The 16,211-nt window shown below is 42.8% G+C and overlaps 1 protein-coding gene across 6 annotated transcripts in view; it reads left to right on the top strand.

Moving 5' to 3' along the window:
- Window positions 1–16,211, top strand: part of CELF2 (CUGBP Elav-like family member 2) — a 557,440-nt gene that overhangs the window by 235,968 nt on the left and 305,261 nt on the right. For 4 of the 6 annotated variants that reach the window (NM_001428339.1, NM_001428340.1, NM_001428343.1 and 1 more), the window contains exon 1: window positions 4,360–4,616. The exons of the other annotated variants lie outside the window; for them this stretch is intronic. In NM_001428339.1, coding sequence (NP_001415268.1) covers window positions 4,543–4,616 — 74 coding nt within the window. In that variant the 5' untranslated portion in view covers window positions 4,360–4,542. Of the gene's footprint in view, window positions 1–4,359; window positions 4,617–16,211 lie in introns of those variants that run through there. 6 annotated transcript variants of the gene reach the window in all.

Genomic DNA, 16,211 nt, shown 5'->3' with positions numbered 1-16,211 from the left:
GCCTGCCAGGTCCACAGTGTTAGCATTTCATCCCCTTGGAGTGGAAGCTTCTGGAAACCCTAGAGGGGCACCTCATTTCCAAGTGCGAAGGTATGTACACAAACAACCCATCTTCCGTTGGAGGGTCTCTTCAGATGGGAGGGAAGTTCACCATTATGTCTTCGGCTCTGTGGAAAACAGATTCAGAAAAACACAAGATTGCAAAAAGCCAGTAGCAGCTGCTCTCCAACGGCTGAAAATTCCCGTTAAAAAAAAAATGTAAAATAAGAGTTTGATCACGATGTCATCCTTACTGTAGTGTGATTTTACTGAAGTCCTTTTAGGAATGTGATAAAGTCACTATTCCAGAACTTTTCAAAATGGGGTTCAGGGGCAGCGGATGATAAGATCATCTTAAAGTTATGACTGGTGATAGAAGTATTTAAGAGGTACCTTTATTATGGAGCTAAGAAAATATACCTTTATAATGTATCACTTAAGGATCTATTTAGGGGTTTTTAAGCACATGGAAAAAGACACAGTTGTTTATTTTTGCAAGTTGCTGATGAAACTGGGGTAAGCCAAAAACAAACACATGGCCATGAAGAAACTTTCCCAGGTACTTAAAATTCATGTGGATTTCACATTTGTTGGCTGGAAAACCCCCAGTGATGGGAATCCCATTCCCCACATCCCTTCTAGGGCCTTTCTTGCTCCAAATGACTCTCAGCACACTGGGCTTTTTTTTAACTGGAACAGCTATGTTAATAAAATTTGACTTTGAAAAGGTGATGGGGAAAGATGTTTTGGATTCTAGTTTGTAATAAAGAGCCAGAAGTGAGGGGAGAAAAACCCTGTCGTGAAGGTGCCTGTTTGAGGAGATGGAATAGGATGCGTACATCTATAGCTGCATGGCCGACCGTCTGCGGCTTTAAAGAGGCTGTGACCCGTGATGTTATAAGTGGGAATAATTAAAACATGGAAATTTGTCGTAAAATACACAGGGATGTCTGCAGGAGAAGAAGATTAGCTGTTGGGTTATAAGCATGTATCACTATCGGGCCCCGGTCTCTTAAGTTACGGTATAAACTTTGTGCAAAAATGTTGGAATGTTTATAGTCAGGGACTCTATCCTGGTGCATTGATGAAGGCGGGTGACAGAAATACAACACTTTGCACCAGAGCAGTGTATACTCCACGTAAAAATGCATTTATTAGCACTGTGTTTCTTTTGAGAGGTTGTGTGTGTGTGTGTGTTTTACTATCAGTGATAATTCAGTGCTCAAACAATGACCATGGGAGAAAACTCAGTTTGAGATGAGGCTTGTGGGGGGCGGCGGGCAGCGAAGGGGGGCAGTGCTGAAACAGCACCGTGCACCCAATTGCCTTGGAAGGCCTCGTATAAAATGAGGTCATTCAGAAACTTTCCCTTGAAGTGCTTCCAATTCTTGAATTGCCTTTTGTTTGGGAAATGAATAGCAAGTTGATTAAAAAAAATAGACAATTAGGGAAGGTAGGGGGATGGGCTTAGGGACCAGCTTAAGGTTTTTCTACAGTGAAGCAAAAATGGTGAGGAAATTGCGTGGTTCCCCACTGCCTGGTCCCCAGGGTGGTCAGCACACAGAGGTGTCACCCACCAGGTTGGGTCCAGGAGGGGGGGCTCACCATGGCCTCACCCTCTTTCACTGCTGTTGGTAAGAACCTTGGCAATAAAATAGCGTCTCTGAACCCCGTGTGTTTAGCAGCAGCTCAGTCGAGCTTTCTGCAAAATAATTCCAACTACCAAATCATAATACCTGATGGCTCGTTACAGAGTGAAAATTTTAAAAGGAGGTGGCGGGGTGGGGGGCGGGGGGCGGGCGTCGAGTTGTTAGGTTTTTGTTTTTTTTTTTTTTCCTTCTGCCAAAGCAGAGAAATGATAGATTGAAGCTTTTCATCAAGTGGTATTTGTTTGGATGTTTTTGTTTTGTTTTTAAGCTCAAGAGCTTTTGAATTTTTGTATTTTTTGAAAACGGCTAGTGTGGAGGTGCTGTGATCATAGAAACACACCTCTATGGGGTGTATGTACGTGTGTGGACTTTGCTTCTCTCTGGCACCTACATTAAGAGCCTATGCAGTCACTCTCTTATTTACGTATTTGGCATCCCAACTATTTCAGCTCAGCTACATCCAAAGCTTCCCTTCGTTCCCGTTGTCACTGGATTTCATGTACGAGCCAGTCTTCTTTTATATCTGACCCCGGGTTTGCTTCTGACTTCACATGGCCAAAGCAAATGTGCTTTGAAAACTCTGGGACACACTGTAGTTGTTAAATAAGGCAGTAACCTATGCACTCGTGGTTCTTTCCCTATGACCTACTTACATACTTCCTCACCCTCCTTATAGTATGATTAAAAGCTGCTTTGAATCCACTATTGCCTCGAGGGATTGGAGCCTAGAATTTAACAAACTGCTGAGAAGGCTTAAGTCAGTAAGAGGCCTTCCCCTACAGCGTCTCCCAACTAATTCACATGCAATTAAAGAGAAAATAAATATTTCAGAAGTGCACGTGTTAATGAAGCTTTTTCTACCTTCTAGGATGTAGATGTGCATGGAGCTTCATTCCATAGCAGCCTGGAAAATATTTTCCTTTTTGATGAATGCAGTTGTGTTCTGGAGGCCAGTTCTGTTCGTTCGTTCTTCAGATAATTTTATTATAGAGTCAGCTGCTTATCTACATTTGGGAGTTATATAAATCATATCTTCAAAATCAGGAACTGTCGAGGTTTGTCTCATTTATCTGGCTAATTACTTTATCAAGGTTATTGAAAGACCAACAAAATTCTTACAATTTCAAAGACAGTCTGCAGTAGCAAGGGTAGGGAGAAAATGTAACTTATTAGGAAAAGTTGGGGCATTTGGGTATAAGAATTCATTTTACTGCATCTGTTTTTCAGTTCTTTATGAATCTAGACCTGGTTCCACAGAAAGGCAATATTTTAAGAGGAAGGTTGGTCCTAGCCCTCCACCTATATTAGAATGATCTCAGTCAAAAGCCAAGTACATTGCTCAGCTGAAGAAGAAAATCAAGTCAATTAAGTATGTATGGACCTGAGTACACCAGGCCTATTATTCCAAATTGCTCAAGGCAGGATTTTCAATTGATGTGTGGATTTCATACTGATATATAAATATCCATATTCCTTCATAAGCTCCAAAGATTATCCTATCTCATTATAACATAAGAAATTGGTGAGAAAAACAATTTTTTTCTCCATATAATGGTGTCAGATACACTTAAAGCCACGTGATACAATGCCACGTGACCTGTTTAACCCTCTGCTGCCTGACTACACCCCTAGGTGTGAAACATCATTTCAAAATAAAATTCAAAGTGATTACCAAAAGAGACAAGCTATGAAACTTCTAGTATGCAATTTATGAGGTTACTTTAGAATGTGAAACAGGCTACAAATAAGTTTTACAGGCTTCTGACCTTGTGAAAATTTCAGTTTCATCTAAAAAACGCAGCAACAAAACAGTCACGAGGCCGCCAAATTAGAACATCACTTTATACTTATCTTTTAAAAATGTTCACAAATCACTTGGGAAAATTGAACTCCCTTTTTGTCTTCCTGAGAGTTCTGTCCTGTTTCCCAATTCCTATTAGTAAATTGGTCACAGATCTTAAATGAGTATTTAAGCTTCATGGCCATTACAGACCCAACACTCATGAAGCCACTCTTGGTTTTTAATCACTGTGTTAAATACTTGGAAATGACCAATTCGTGATGTATCGTTTTAAAAGAAAAGGTGATTTATCATTCTTAGTTTCAGTCCCGTATACGTCTCAATGTTTTCAAGATGATACAGAAGGAAGTATAATCGTGCAGGGATTCGTGCATCTTTCTCCTTGAAGCACTGAAAAGTCCCCAAATGTCAACTTGAGCCGTTTCTCTGATATTTACTTTGGCTCAACCGAGTGCTATTTCAGTTATTGTGGTGAGTTCATACACGGGCGAGCGCAGCCCACCGACGAGCATTTAAACTAACCCCGGTGATGATTCGTCTCTCGTGGCTTCCGTTGGGGAGTTCGGGTGCGCTCGTGGCGTGCACGGGGCTTGGGCAATACGGTGGCATTCAACCCACGACAAGCGGTCATTCGGGCCTCCTGCCAGGCGCCTGGAAACGGGACCGGACACAGCCAGCGCGCGGGGCGGGTGTGCAAGTCTGGACGCCAAGGACCGCAGGCCGGGCGGCGATCTGTCCAGGGGGCGGTCCCGCCGCGTCCTCCTCCCCCCGGGGGCCGGGCGCGCGGGCCCGCAGGGGTTAAGCGGCTGCGCGGCGGGCGCGGCGCTCCGCCCCCGCTCGCCGCACCTGGCGCTCGGCGGCCCGCGGCCCGGGCGCTGGGTGTCGGCGGGGATTGGCGGAGAACGGCGTGGAGAGAATGTGACAAGTGCCGGCTCGGGCGGCCGCCGCGGGGAGGCCGCGCGCACCTGTCCCTGCCCGTCTGCGCCGCCCGCCGCCGCTCGGCCGCGCGCACCGCCGCCCCCCGCGCCCGAGCGCAGAGCGCGCGCCGCGAACATGACTTCTGCCTTCAAGCTGGATTTCCTCCCGGACATGATGGTCGAGGGCCGCCTGCTAGTTCCCGACAGAATGTGAGTGTGGCCGCCCGGCCGCCTCCGGGACGCTGGTCCGGAGCTCCGCGGAGGGAGAGGGCGGGCGGCGGCGCTCCTGCGCCCTGGGGACGCGGGGGGCGGCTCCGGTTCGGCCGCGCCCTGGGGTTCGGAGCCGGCGCTGGATGCGGGGAGAGGTGGGAGCGCGTCCGGAGGAGCGGCGGAGCCCGGGGTGGGGCGGAGAGCGGGGACCAGAGAGCCGGACTCGGGAACCCGGGGTCTGGGCGTGGGGTCCGGCCCGCGGGGATCGGCGAGCGGGGCGCGGCGTCCCAGGGTGGGGTGGGCGCGTGCACGCTCGTGTCATTTGAAATTCGGGGCTGCTGGAGCTCTCGTGGCCCGTTTACAGATCTCTTCTTGCTACATTGTCCGCTCCTCTTGTCTTACCCTTTGCAAAAATCCTTTTCCTGGGGATGGGGGGGGGGCGGCGGGGGGGGGGGGGGAAGGAGGAGGAGGAGATAATTACAAAACATTAAAATAGCCAGGTGTACTCTGCAGAAATTAGACATAATTTTTACGTAATCACGGTGGTTTGTCTGATATGCAGCCTGTAATTTAATAATTAATGTGATTGTGGTTGTTTTACACGTCGTCAAACTAGAGTAGAGTTTATTGGGAGAGGTCGAGAGCTGGGATTCCTTAAGAAAGGAAAGTATGCCTCAGTTTTCTCGGGGCTCATTAGTCTTGATAGGAAAGTTACTTTTATCAGCTGGGGCACTCTGGAGGCAATAGGATCTGCTTGTATTTCAGGCATGTTTGAAAAGATAGCCTCGAAGGTTGCCAGGAGTGGGGATGAAAGGTCTGTGTCCATTTCAGGCTTGGAATATACACAGTTGTCTCTTATCAGGCAAGAAATGTGATAGTGAATCTAAGCTACAATTAATCGAGCGAAAAAGGGACTGCTCTCCTTGGTAAGAGTACGTATAAAATGTTTCCTATTGTACGCACCCCTAGATAACATTCATATTCTTTCTGGCACTTTGCTGTATCCGTTGCAATTTTCAGGCCATTCCGAGCTTTATGATCCATTTCCCTGGCAACTAACTTTCCCCTACGGTGCTAGATTCTTTTTCTAGGATGTTAAATGTTATGAGCTGAGAGATTCTTGAGAAGCTCCGCAGTGGCCAATTATTTGAGCCCCTAGGATTTAGGAGGAAAAAAAAAAGGTGAGGAGAGGGATGAAAATCTGTTAAATGTGAATTGTCCTTCTTGTCGATATTAAGAATGTTAACTTGCTTTTACACGTGGTCAAGTTCATTGTCCAACTAAGATAATCAGATAATGTAAATTAAAATATTGAATTTCCCTTTGGCAGTTTTCTCTGTGAAGTTAATCTTGATTAGTACCGTTCCCATGATATTTGTTTTGAGAGATTGCTGGCTTCTCCCCCTCCCCCCACAAAAAATAGCTACCTTTATAGGCATTCAACACAAGTTTGCATAGTTAGCTAATTTGAAAGTTCTGTGTGTTTTCTCCTCTGCTCCTTAGCGTGTCAGGGCCGAACCAAAGGTTTTCTTGGTCATGATTGTGCAATTGATGGTCACCTGCTAAGAATACTCTCTGAGTGCAAAGTGTTAATGGCCTCTGAAAGATGCTCTCTCTTTTCAGTTAAATTATTAATTATGAAAATTTAATTTATCATTTTCATTTAGTGGTTGAATGTGACTGGCGCAAACTACTCTGAATAAAGCATTTTTGTCTTAAGGATGGAGTCAGCTCTGAAGATCCTACTATAACTTCAACCCATTTCTCTTTGTGTGTTAGTTATTCCATGTGTTAGATTATTGAGTTAAACTCAAGTTTTCAAAATCTTTTTCAACTCTAGCTTAATTAAAGCTTAAAAAAAAAGAAAAAATAGAGGATTTGTAAATAATGTTATTGTTTCTAAAATATCGATTTTATGTCTCCTTAGCCCTAAGAGTACTGTAGCATGTTTTCCTTAAGAGTTTGTAATTAATTCACATTAGAGTCAGTCTTTGGGGAATAGGGATGCGTGGGAAGGAATATGACAAGTTGAAAATGCTTGAAATTCACCTCCACGTGTATCTTATTGCCACATTCAGACAGTTGAGAGGGTAGTGGTGCGGGTTTATTGTTTTCTGGACCCGTTGTCTTTTATGGTCTGTTGACATTTGGACTTAAAATGCCATGAGCTAGATATTGGCCTGTTCCTAAAAAGAACTTATATAAAACACAGGGCTTTTCTGGTGTTGATTTTTCTAAATCTGTGCCACATATTTTCAATGGCGTTCTCCCACAAGAATCTATTAGATAAGTTTGCAAGATGTAATATGTTTGAGTCCTCAAGGCAGATGAACAGATAGCTTTTGAGGTAGATGATTATGCTTGATGGCCCCATGAGCCATCAGGCGTTTAAAGAGCCGGATTGTTTAAGGCTCTGTAGTGGGTATAGAATTGTTGTGACTTGGGCTTCAAAGTCCTGGGGTTTTCAGTGTTCGACATCAAGACTGTACATGGAAATAGATCTTTAAATGATCTTAACTATCAAACTTTTGTTGTTCTTGTGTGACTGTAGAATGTCATTTGCAACAGAGCATAATGAAAACAACACCAGAACTGATATTGTAAATCCTTTTTTAAACTGGGGCAGTTGGTTTTGGATTATAGTTGGAGATGGGGATTTTTTCTTTGTTTCACCTTTTGACTGATCATATGTATGCATCAGGTTTTTTTTTTTTTAATGTGTTTGAATTTTTAAACAAATTTTAAACAAAATCTAAGAGATGCTATCTTGGAACTGAGAAATCAGAAGTGGAAAAATCTATGAGCGCACCTTTTAAGTATTAGTTCAGATTTGTGATGTTAAGAGTAAGATGCTGAGGAGAAACCACCAGTAAATTAAAATGAAATCTTCCTCCCCCACACATTTGGTGAGTAACTTTACTGACAAAGAAAAAAAGTTACCCTGAGTCAACTTGGTGCATTAACCTTTTTTTTTTGTGGAGTGCTCCCAAGTCGGGATAACCTGAAAGATATCTATATGGGTCTAATTAAACTGGAAGGCAGTTCTAGGGACATCATTGTGAAAGCTGTTAAACCAGACCTCATTGTTCTATAGATAAGGAAACCATTAGAGGAGCAGTGGGACCAGTCCAAGAAGGCAGTGTTATTACTGCTTCCCTCTCCCCACTGAAAGGACAAACACAGGAGTCATTCATTGAATGCCTGCTGTGTACCAGGACACTGTACTTAGGCTTTCATGGTCGCTGTAAGGGTGGTGGCTGTTGCACCCATTTCACAGATGATGTTTGAATAGACTACATTCTTGTGCATGCTGTACAGGCAGTAAATGGTGAAGCTGTGGTTCACTTGTGTGTGTATATGTATATATGTGTGTGTGTGTATTATATAAATGCATGTTTATGAGTTGATACAGAGAGAAGAGAGGACAGAACTTTTGTTGGGAATGGTGGAGAATTATAGGAGATACATGCCTATCATTTAGGATTGAGTCTCTAATTTGATTCAAATTAGTGAATTGATCACACTTGTTTGATTTAAATTCACAGTTATTCCATGAGCTCATGAACTAAAGAAAATACATTTTAATTTAAAACTTTTCTTTTTGTTTACCAAATCCCAGCAAGATAAAAGTCAAAAGCCTTGAGTTTTTTTTTTTTTTTTTTTCAGATGGCATTTAAAGTTTTTTGGAAAATGCCATTACCAATAATAATAAAATACAGTGCTGAGATTTGTCACCCAATTCCTTGATAGACATAAGAGGAAATTAAAACATGAAGACGCTAAAATAAGGATGGTGTGTATGGTACTTTAAGGAAATTTTTAAACAAGTATTTTCAGGTGGGATTTCTGAGTGCCTATCTCAGTATCAACTGCTTTCTGAAACCGAAAATTCCTCCCATGTTGGCATTTAGAACACTAATGTTATCTTTGATCTGGGTTAGAGGTATTATTTTAACTGAGTGTTGCTGTTTAATTGTAATTTGCTGGATTGAGATTACTCTGGCATCTGTTGATGAGATGTGGTCAGCTGGGAGGAATAAGAACCTTGCAAGATAAGATGAAAAGAAGATAAGATTTTCAGATATGAACCCAGTGATTAAGATTTCATAGCCTCATTAAGAATGTTTTCCATCCCAGTGGCCCCTCCCCCCCAACACTATCATAATAGCATATTTGCCTTTTGATAAAAAACAGCAGTCTCCTTCCCTTTTTAACATAAATCCTCAGATTTTTCATTCCTCCTTACTCCTTTCTCGTAGCTTTGTTTCTTACAAGTTCAGCCCCCCTTCTCTTGTCATTGAGGCTTTTATATTAAGTCATGTATCATGGGGGTCTGATGTCACTGTAGTAAATGGTAGACGGACCTCGCAGTTGTCAATACTATCAGAATCTCTTACCTGATTTGCATTTCACTGGGAAACCTCGGGATTTTCAGTACGTGGCAGGCAGCCCAGTGAGAAATCAGTAAGTCACTGATGTCTTTTTCACTTCCCATGCTGAACCTCCAAACTTAAAAAATCTTTATTTCCCATTTAGAGTATTAATACCGGAAGTTTTTTTTTTTTCTTTCAGAGGAGGCTTCGGTTTTTGCTTTGGGCTGGCAGATTAGGCCGTCATGAAGAGTTAGCTATTTCTCAGTGTCATATTTGTTCTACAAAACTGCAGAAGAGAGGCTTTGTAAAGTCCAAATGATTTCCAGCTCATACAGTTCAGTCGCTCAGTCATGTCCGACTCTTTGCGACCCCATGAATCGCAGCACGCCAGGCCTCCCTGTCCATCACCAGCTCCCGGAGTTGACTCAGACTCACGTCCATCGAGTCAGTGATGCCGTCCAGCCATCTCATCCTCTGTCGTCCCCTTCTCCTCCAGCTCATCAGCCCCTCCCTGTTCTCGTGCCCTTCTGTGTGTATTTCCACGGTCCGGGTGGAGCAGGTGATAGAAGGAAGCCAGCCTCGGCGGTGTGCTACTTGTGTAGCGGTGCAGAAAATGCATTTTTATTTTTCCTCAAGAAAAAGCTCTTGCTGAACTTGAAGGGAGACAGTGCCGCACATTCCTGGAAAAACCTTGGTGGGAAACAAAAAGTAATTAGCACGGTAAATGTGATGCTCGCAGGTAATTGTAAAATAATTATTCCCCTTTAGCATCATCAGTGTTTAATTGTGCCATCCAATATTCTCATGCTCTGAATCTAGATGTGAAGGGATGGAAACCCCCCATCTCCTCCTGGGAATGTCTTTTTCATTTACTGTAAGCTTCAGACTCTTCTGAAAGGACTGTTAAGAAGAATGAGGGGGAAGCGTACAGGGGATTTTCAGCGGCTTCACTCTTCCCGTTTGTTCTAAACCGTGATGGAAAGGGATTGCTCCAACTAGTTTTATAGAAGTACAGTTCCACTTATGTGTTGAAATCCCTTGTGAGCGTATTTGGGATGTACATGTTCACATTGTTACCCGTGGAGCTTTATGAGCAGTCTGTTTTATGAACTGCAGATTGTATATTATGTTCGGATCCCGAGAGTGGTGCTTTACAATCAGCTGATGCTTTAAAATGAAATGCTAATAAATATGTAATCATATGGTTCTCAAAATGACAGATGAGTACAAATTTCGGGTTTTGGTTAAATTTTAATTCCTCCATTTGAATGAATGCCTCAGAGCCAACTTGCTGGCAAATTATCAGACCCAGATTTTTTAATTTCCCCTCCTAAAGATATATGTAAATCAAGTTTAGGCTGCATTTAGACGAAAATATCATTTTAGTTTATTCTTCTCAACTTGTCTGCCAGATTCATGTGGCCTTCTACTTAAGGTCAGATTTTTAAATAAAGAAATCTGTTTGAAAGAGACCTCAGTTTAAATGGTGTGTGCCCCCTTTCCATCAGCAGAAGTTAAACAGGTAGAAACAGGGTTCTTTTAATAGTGATAGTGCTTTAAAAATGGGGTACGGGCAGTGTGTGAATTTTAAGTCTTAATAATTAAAGAAATCGGTGGTTGGTTTTCTCTGTGAGATTGTTTATGATTCTGTCTGTTATGATCGTAGAAATCAAGTTCCCCCAGCCCATTTGCCTGACATTTATAGACTCAAACAGGACTGAAGACTTCCAGGGGTCACAGATGATGGTGCTGACTCACTCCTCAGAGAATGCATTTAATTTCAGCTGATTTCTCTGACATTTTGATATCACTTGTGGACAGCTTTTGAAAAAAATTTGTTTTTGAGTTTCATGGAACAGGATAGTTCTTCAGCTTGCATACTACGATCGAAAATTCAATGTTTTTATGCTGAAGGGGCTTCATTTTCGTGCTTTTTCACAAAGAAGTTCATAGCCAGACTTGGGCTCATTAAATTTTAAGATGGTATTTTAGATCCTTTTCCTTGAATGATGTCTTCCTGTCTCCTGGTCTCCTCCTATAGCAGGAAATTTGTACCACATTTATGTGACAAAATCAGCTGATCCTTCAGGCTAAAAGAGCAAAATATTTTGTTGTTCACCTGGTTGTAAATGTGTGTAAAAATGGGTGCACACGTGTATAAAGACATACGTATGTAGATATAGGTGAGAGAGATATATATATATATATATATGTATTGTTGCTCAGTTGCCAAGTCATGTCCAACTCTTTGTGATCCCATGGACTGCAGTGTGCAGGGCTCCTCTGTCTTCCACTATCTTCCTGGACTTTGCTCAGGTTCATGTCCATTGAGTTGGTGATGCTATATAACCATCTTATCCTCTGCCCCCCACTTCTTCTTTTGCCTTCAAATGTACACACACACACACATACATATATATATATAATTTATATTATATATTTATAATTATGTAGGCTCAATATCATGTAACTATATATAATATAAGTTATATATAAATTACATATATAAAAATGCACACATATATATTAAGTATCAGTTCAGTTCAGTCATGACCCCATATAAATAAATGTATGCGTATATATATATACACACACACATCTATTTGGAAAACTATCTTTGCATAATTCTTCACTTTCTTAAAATACCTTCCATTTAATGGGCTTTGTCTCTAAAAATTATGAAGTATTAGTGACACTGCTGGAAATAGTTCTTCGAACGTTGTTTTGACTCTTTGGCCCAGAAGCTCAGAGCAGCTTCTGTTAAAGGTGAAGAAAGTGTCACTGCGATGGACCTGTCACACCTTCTGGGTGAAAAGCTGAGACCCTTCCCACCCGGTTGAGTGACTTTTCTCTCCTTGCTGCAAAGTCCTCAGACCTGGGGACCGCTCCTGTTTCTCAGTTGCCGTTGAGATGTTGCTCATATCAAGACCTTACAGGTTTAGGGTAGGAAGAAAGGGTCTTCACAGAAGCATATCAGTAGACCCTCCATCAATATTTTCTTGGGTAGACGTGGCTGGGGCTGTAATCCCATAGCTGTTATCCCATAGCTTCCTATTGCTGCTGAAAGGAGACTTTGAAATCTCACGTCTAGTGGGATTCCAGCACATCAACTGAACATCTTGAAAAGGCTAAAGCTACAGGAGATTTATGGACCTGTACAGGGATAAATTGGTATAAACCTTCTTCAGCACACATGCACACCTTGACGCTAGCTGTTTTCTCTGTACATCTCCAGAGTAAGACATTGGGTATCACACAAATGACGCCAATGTAGGCTGAAATCTGATGTTTCATATTCTCCTTGGGGGAGGGGGGAAATCTTAGGGGAATAATAAAAGAGAAAGATGATAGGAAAAAGTGTAGGAAGGAAAGCTTTTGGTCGTGGACTAATGGATAGTCGTTCCGTGCTCTTACTCAGCTGAATCTTCTCTAGGTCATTAACAGAATAGCTCTTCCTAAAGTTTTCTACCTTTCTTAGGTCTTCCTGATACGTATCTTTTGCATTCTTTTCTGAGTCTTCCAGTGGGCTTCTCTAAGCCCAATTTATTGTCCTTCTTCTGAGGAGTTTTCTGAATTTCAAGAGAGGGGGCCACATGCGTCCATAACACCGTTCTCAGAACTGCAGCCTTGAGAAGGGCAGCACCTGAACACCTTGGCCATCACTTGCAGTAGGTTCCACTGGCACAGCTGGTGTTTCTGTGCATAGAACTGTATTTTGACTTCCTAGACTATAGAAGGGGTGTTGAGTTTTCTGGTTGGGCAGAAGGGCAGCATATTTCGGAGTGATTAACTTTATGGATGTCATTGTCTTCGCCTGCTATATTTGGCTCTGCTGCAGCTGTGTTTGCCTTCTCAAAATTGTCACCAGGAGGCCTCCAGCTGCAATTATTCCCTTCAGTTTGTGCTGGTAGCATCCTTCCTTGTGACTCCTGTGGTCTACCCTGCCATCTTGCCTCAGCGTCAGGAGTCAAAGGCAGCACACGAGTTCCTTAGGGAAAACCTGATGGCTAGTTAACACAACTGGCAACTCCATGTCAAGACAGTAGCAGTTAAGTCCTCTTCATTTTACATTCTGGTGAGACCTGTCAGGGTGCTGCTTTCTCTTCACAGAAAGCCCATATTTTCCTCCTACTTCTCTATTGCTCTTCAATGGCAAAGGGTCGATGCCAGCATGTACTGATGGACGGTATTTCTTCCTTGTCTGTATTACTAGAGCAGTTCCGAACAGGTTTTATTTTGGTTTTGAATATAATTGCTTTATAGTGTTGTATTTTCTGCTGTACAACAAGGCGAATCAGCTGTCTGTATACATATATTCCCTCCCTCTTGGACATCCCTCCCACCCCAGATCCCTCACCCCACCCATCTAGGTCATCAGAGAGCACCGAGCTGAGCTCCGTGAGCTGTACTGCAGCTTCCCACTAGCTCTCTATTTTACACATGGTAGTCTGTAATGTCAATCCCAATATCCTAATTCGTCCCACCCCACTGTCTCCCTGTGTCTATTCTCTGTGTCTGCTTCTCTATTCCTGCCCTGAAAATAGGTTCATCTGTCCCATTTTTTTTAGATTCCACATATATGCATTAGTAATACATGTGGAATATAGCAACCCTAGAGTGATGTTTCTCTTTCTGACTTGCTTCAGTCTGTATGACAGACTCTAGGTCCATCCATGTCTCTGCAAATGACCCAGTTTTGTTCCTTTTTATGGCTAAGTGATATTCCATCACACACACACACACACACACACACACACCCCACCTAGTACACACACACACACACACACAATCACCTAGTTACCCATTCATCTGACAACGGACAGAGTCAGGACAGAGCAGATATTTTACTTCTGGTATTTTCAGGCCCCTCACAAAACACGTCATTGCAGAGGAGACTTAGAGCATTTTTTTCCTGTTAGTTGAGCCCCTCCCACAGAATTTTCTTTTCTCTCAAGAAGATTTGAGTAAAGGTTGGTCTTCATATAGAAACCGTGTAACTTCAGTTGTCTGTGCATGGGTCTTAGTCTTGAGTTAGAATTTCCTCTTGGATCGTTTCTGCTTGTTGGGGACACTTGCCCTGCATCAGGAGCTGCTGTGTGTAGCAGAATGGCACCACCAAGGATGTGGCTGCAGGATCTCTCCACCAGTGGCTGGAAGGTCATCCTTGAAGGATGAGCATCTTTTCCTAAACAAGAGTCTCCTGCCTTCTCCCGGCCTGTCTCCTGATTTGTCCCACACCCCCCTCTAGTTTTAGGTGACTTGTCAAGATTCCTCATGTAGAACATAAGGAGACTCAGGTACACTTCCTTACATGTGCCCCAGGATTGTTTGAAGCTCATGTCCAGAGAGGGATGACAACCTGAATATTTTACAGCTTTGTGTTACTTAAGACTGACCAAAGTTCACCTGCCTTTCCTGGGAGAAGCAAACACAGGGAAACTTCATTACAACTGACCAGTTAATGTCTTCTCCCTCAGAGCATTCATGCTCTAACATCTTGGCTGAAGACCCATAAAGCAATATTGCTCCCATATAAACTTTCAGACAGGATCACATTAAGAAGACTGATTTTGTTTTTGTTTTTCTCTCTCTCTCTTTCTGCTCGATGATTGAGAAATAAAATACAGATCATGTTCCAGCTGTGTATTTGTGGTCAGACCTTGCATTCTGGAATGAGGTGAAGCAAAAAGCAATATCTCCCTCCAGTATCCCCATAGGTATATTTGGAAAAGCCAATCTGTACGCCAGCTGGAATAGATCTTGATTTTCTTATGGGAGGAGCCTCAGCTGCTCATCTCACCTGATGGGACTCCTAACCCCAGCAGAAACCCAACTATGATGTGAACGTGGAAATGAGTATTGTAGGCCCCCATTGCCTGCTGGCCTCATGAGGGTCTCAGGCCACAAAATGCCAAGAATCTCTGAAGGAGAAAAGGACTTGGAGTGATCTTTTAGGAGTTGGCACAGTGGGTGGAGGTGGGTAGCTAGCCACACAGTTCATCCTGCTTTTCTGCTCTAATTACACAAGCCCTTACTTCTCCTGACACAGTGGATAGGGTCCTTGAAGTCCTAAAAAGCCAGAGTTGCAGCCAGTTGAAGGTTATAGGTCAGTTGTTCCTATGGTTATAGGTCAGTTGATGGATTATGATCAGATTCAGCTGGGAAGCCTGGCGCCTCCTCTGAGTCCATTGACTGAGGGATGTCCTCCATGGTATGTCAGGGGCCACGTGGCACCCACTCTGGTCAAGGGAGTGACGTTGCCAGTGAGACACCCCCAGGTCATGAACGTAACCTCCCAAACCAAAACTCCATTGCCTCCTGTCGCAGACCACTTTGCATGAGGGTGCACTCAGGCACTATCAGAGATGACAGTTGATTCTGAGATCATTAGGGGAGGAACATGGGGTCCGTGGGTGAAAGCTGGCAGAAGCTTTTGAAAAGGGGCTGCCTTACAGATTCTACAACTGTTTCTTTACAAATTGATGAGTTCTTTGCAATTGGAACGTTTTATCTTCTCAGCGTTTAAGACATCTAATTCACTTTGTAGGCAGCCTTTCAGTTGGGCCAAGACTTAGTGTCCAGCTGTCATAAAAAGTGACCAAAATTGTACTTTTTTATATTTATTTTTAATTGGAGGACAATTGCTTTACAATATTGTGTTGGTTTCTGCCATACATCAGCATGAATCAGCCATAGGTATACATATGTCCCCTCCCTCCCACCTCCCACCCCATCCCACCCCTCTAGATTATCACAGAGCAAACAGATTTGAGCTCCCTGCGTCATACAGCAAATTCCCACTGGCTATCTGTTTTACATATGGTAATGTATATGTTTCAGTGCTATATGTAGATTCCATACATATACATTAATATAGGATATTTTTCTCTTTCTGACTTAACTTCACTCTGTATAAAAGTCTCTGGGTTCATCCACCTCATTAGAACTGACTCAGATGCATTCCTTTGTATGGGCTGAGTAATATTCTGTTGTATATAAGTACCACAACTTAATTATCCATTTATCTGCCAGTGGACATCTAGGTTGCTTCCATGTCCTAGCTGTTATAAATAGTGCTGCCATGAACATTGGGGTACATGTGTCTTTTCTGTGTGTCTTTTTTGATTATGGTTTCTCAGAGTTTATGCCCAGTAGTGAGATTGCTGGGTCATATGGTAGTTTTCAAAATTGGACTCTTATCAGCCTCAGGAGCCGTGGAATG

The sequence above is a fragment of the Bos taurus genome, chromosome 13, assembly GCF_002263795.3.
Source record: "Bos taurus isolate L1 Dominette 01449 registration number 42190680 breed Hereford chromosome 13, ARS-UCD2.0, whole genome shotgun sequence".
NCBI classification, from domain to species: domain Eukaryota; kingdom Metazoa; phylum Chordata; class Mammalia; order Artiodactyla; family Bovidae; genus Bos; species Bos taurus.
Note: the sequence above shows the minus strand (reverse complement) of the source record. Positions and strands in the feature narration are given on the sequence as shown.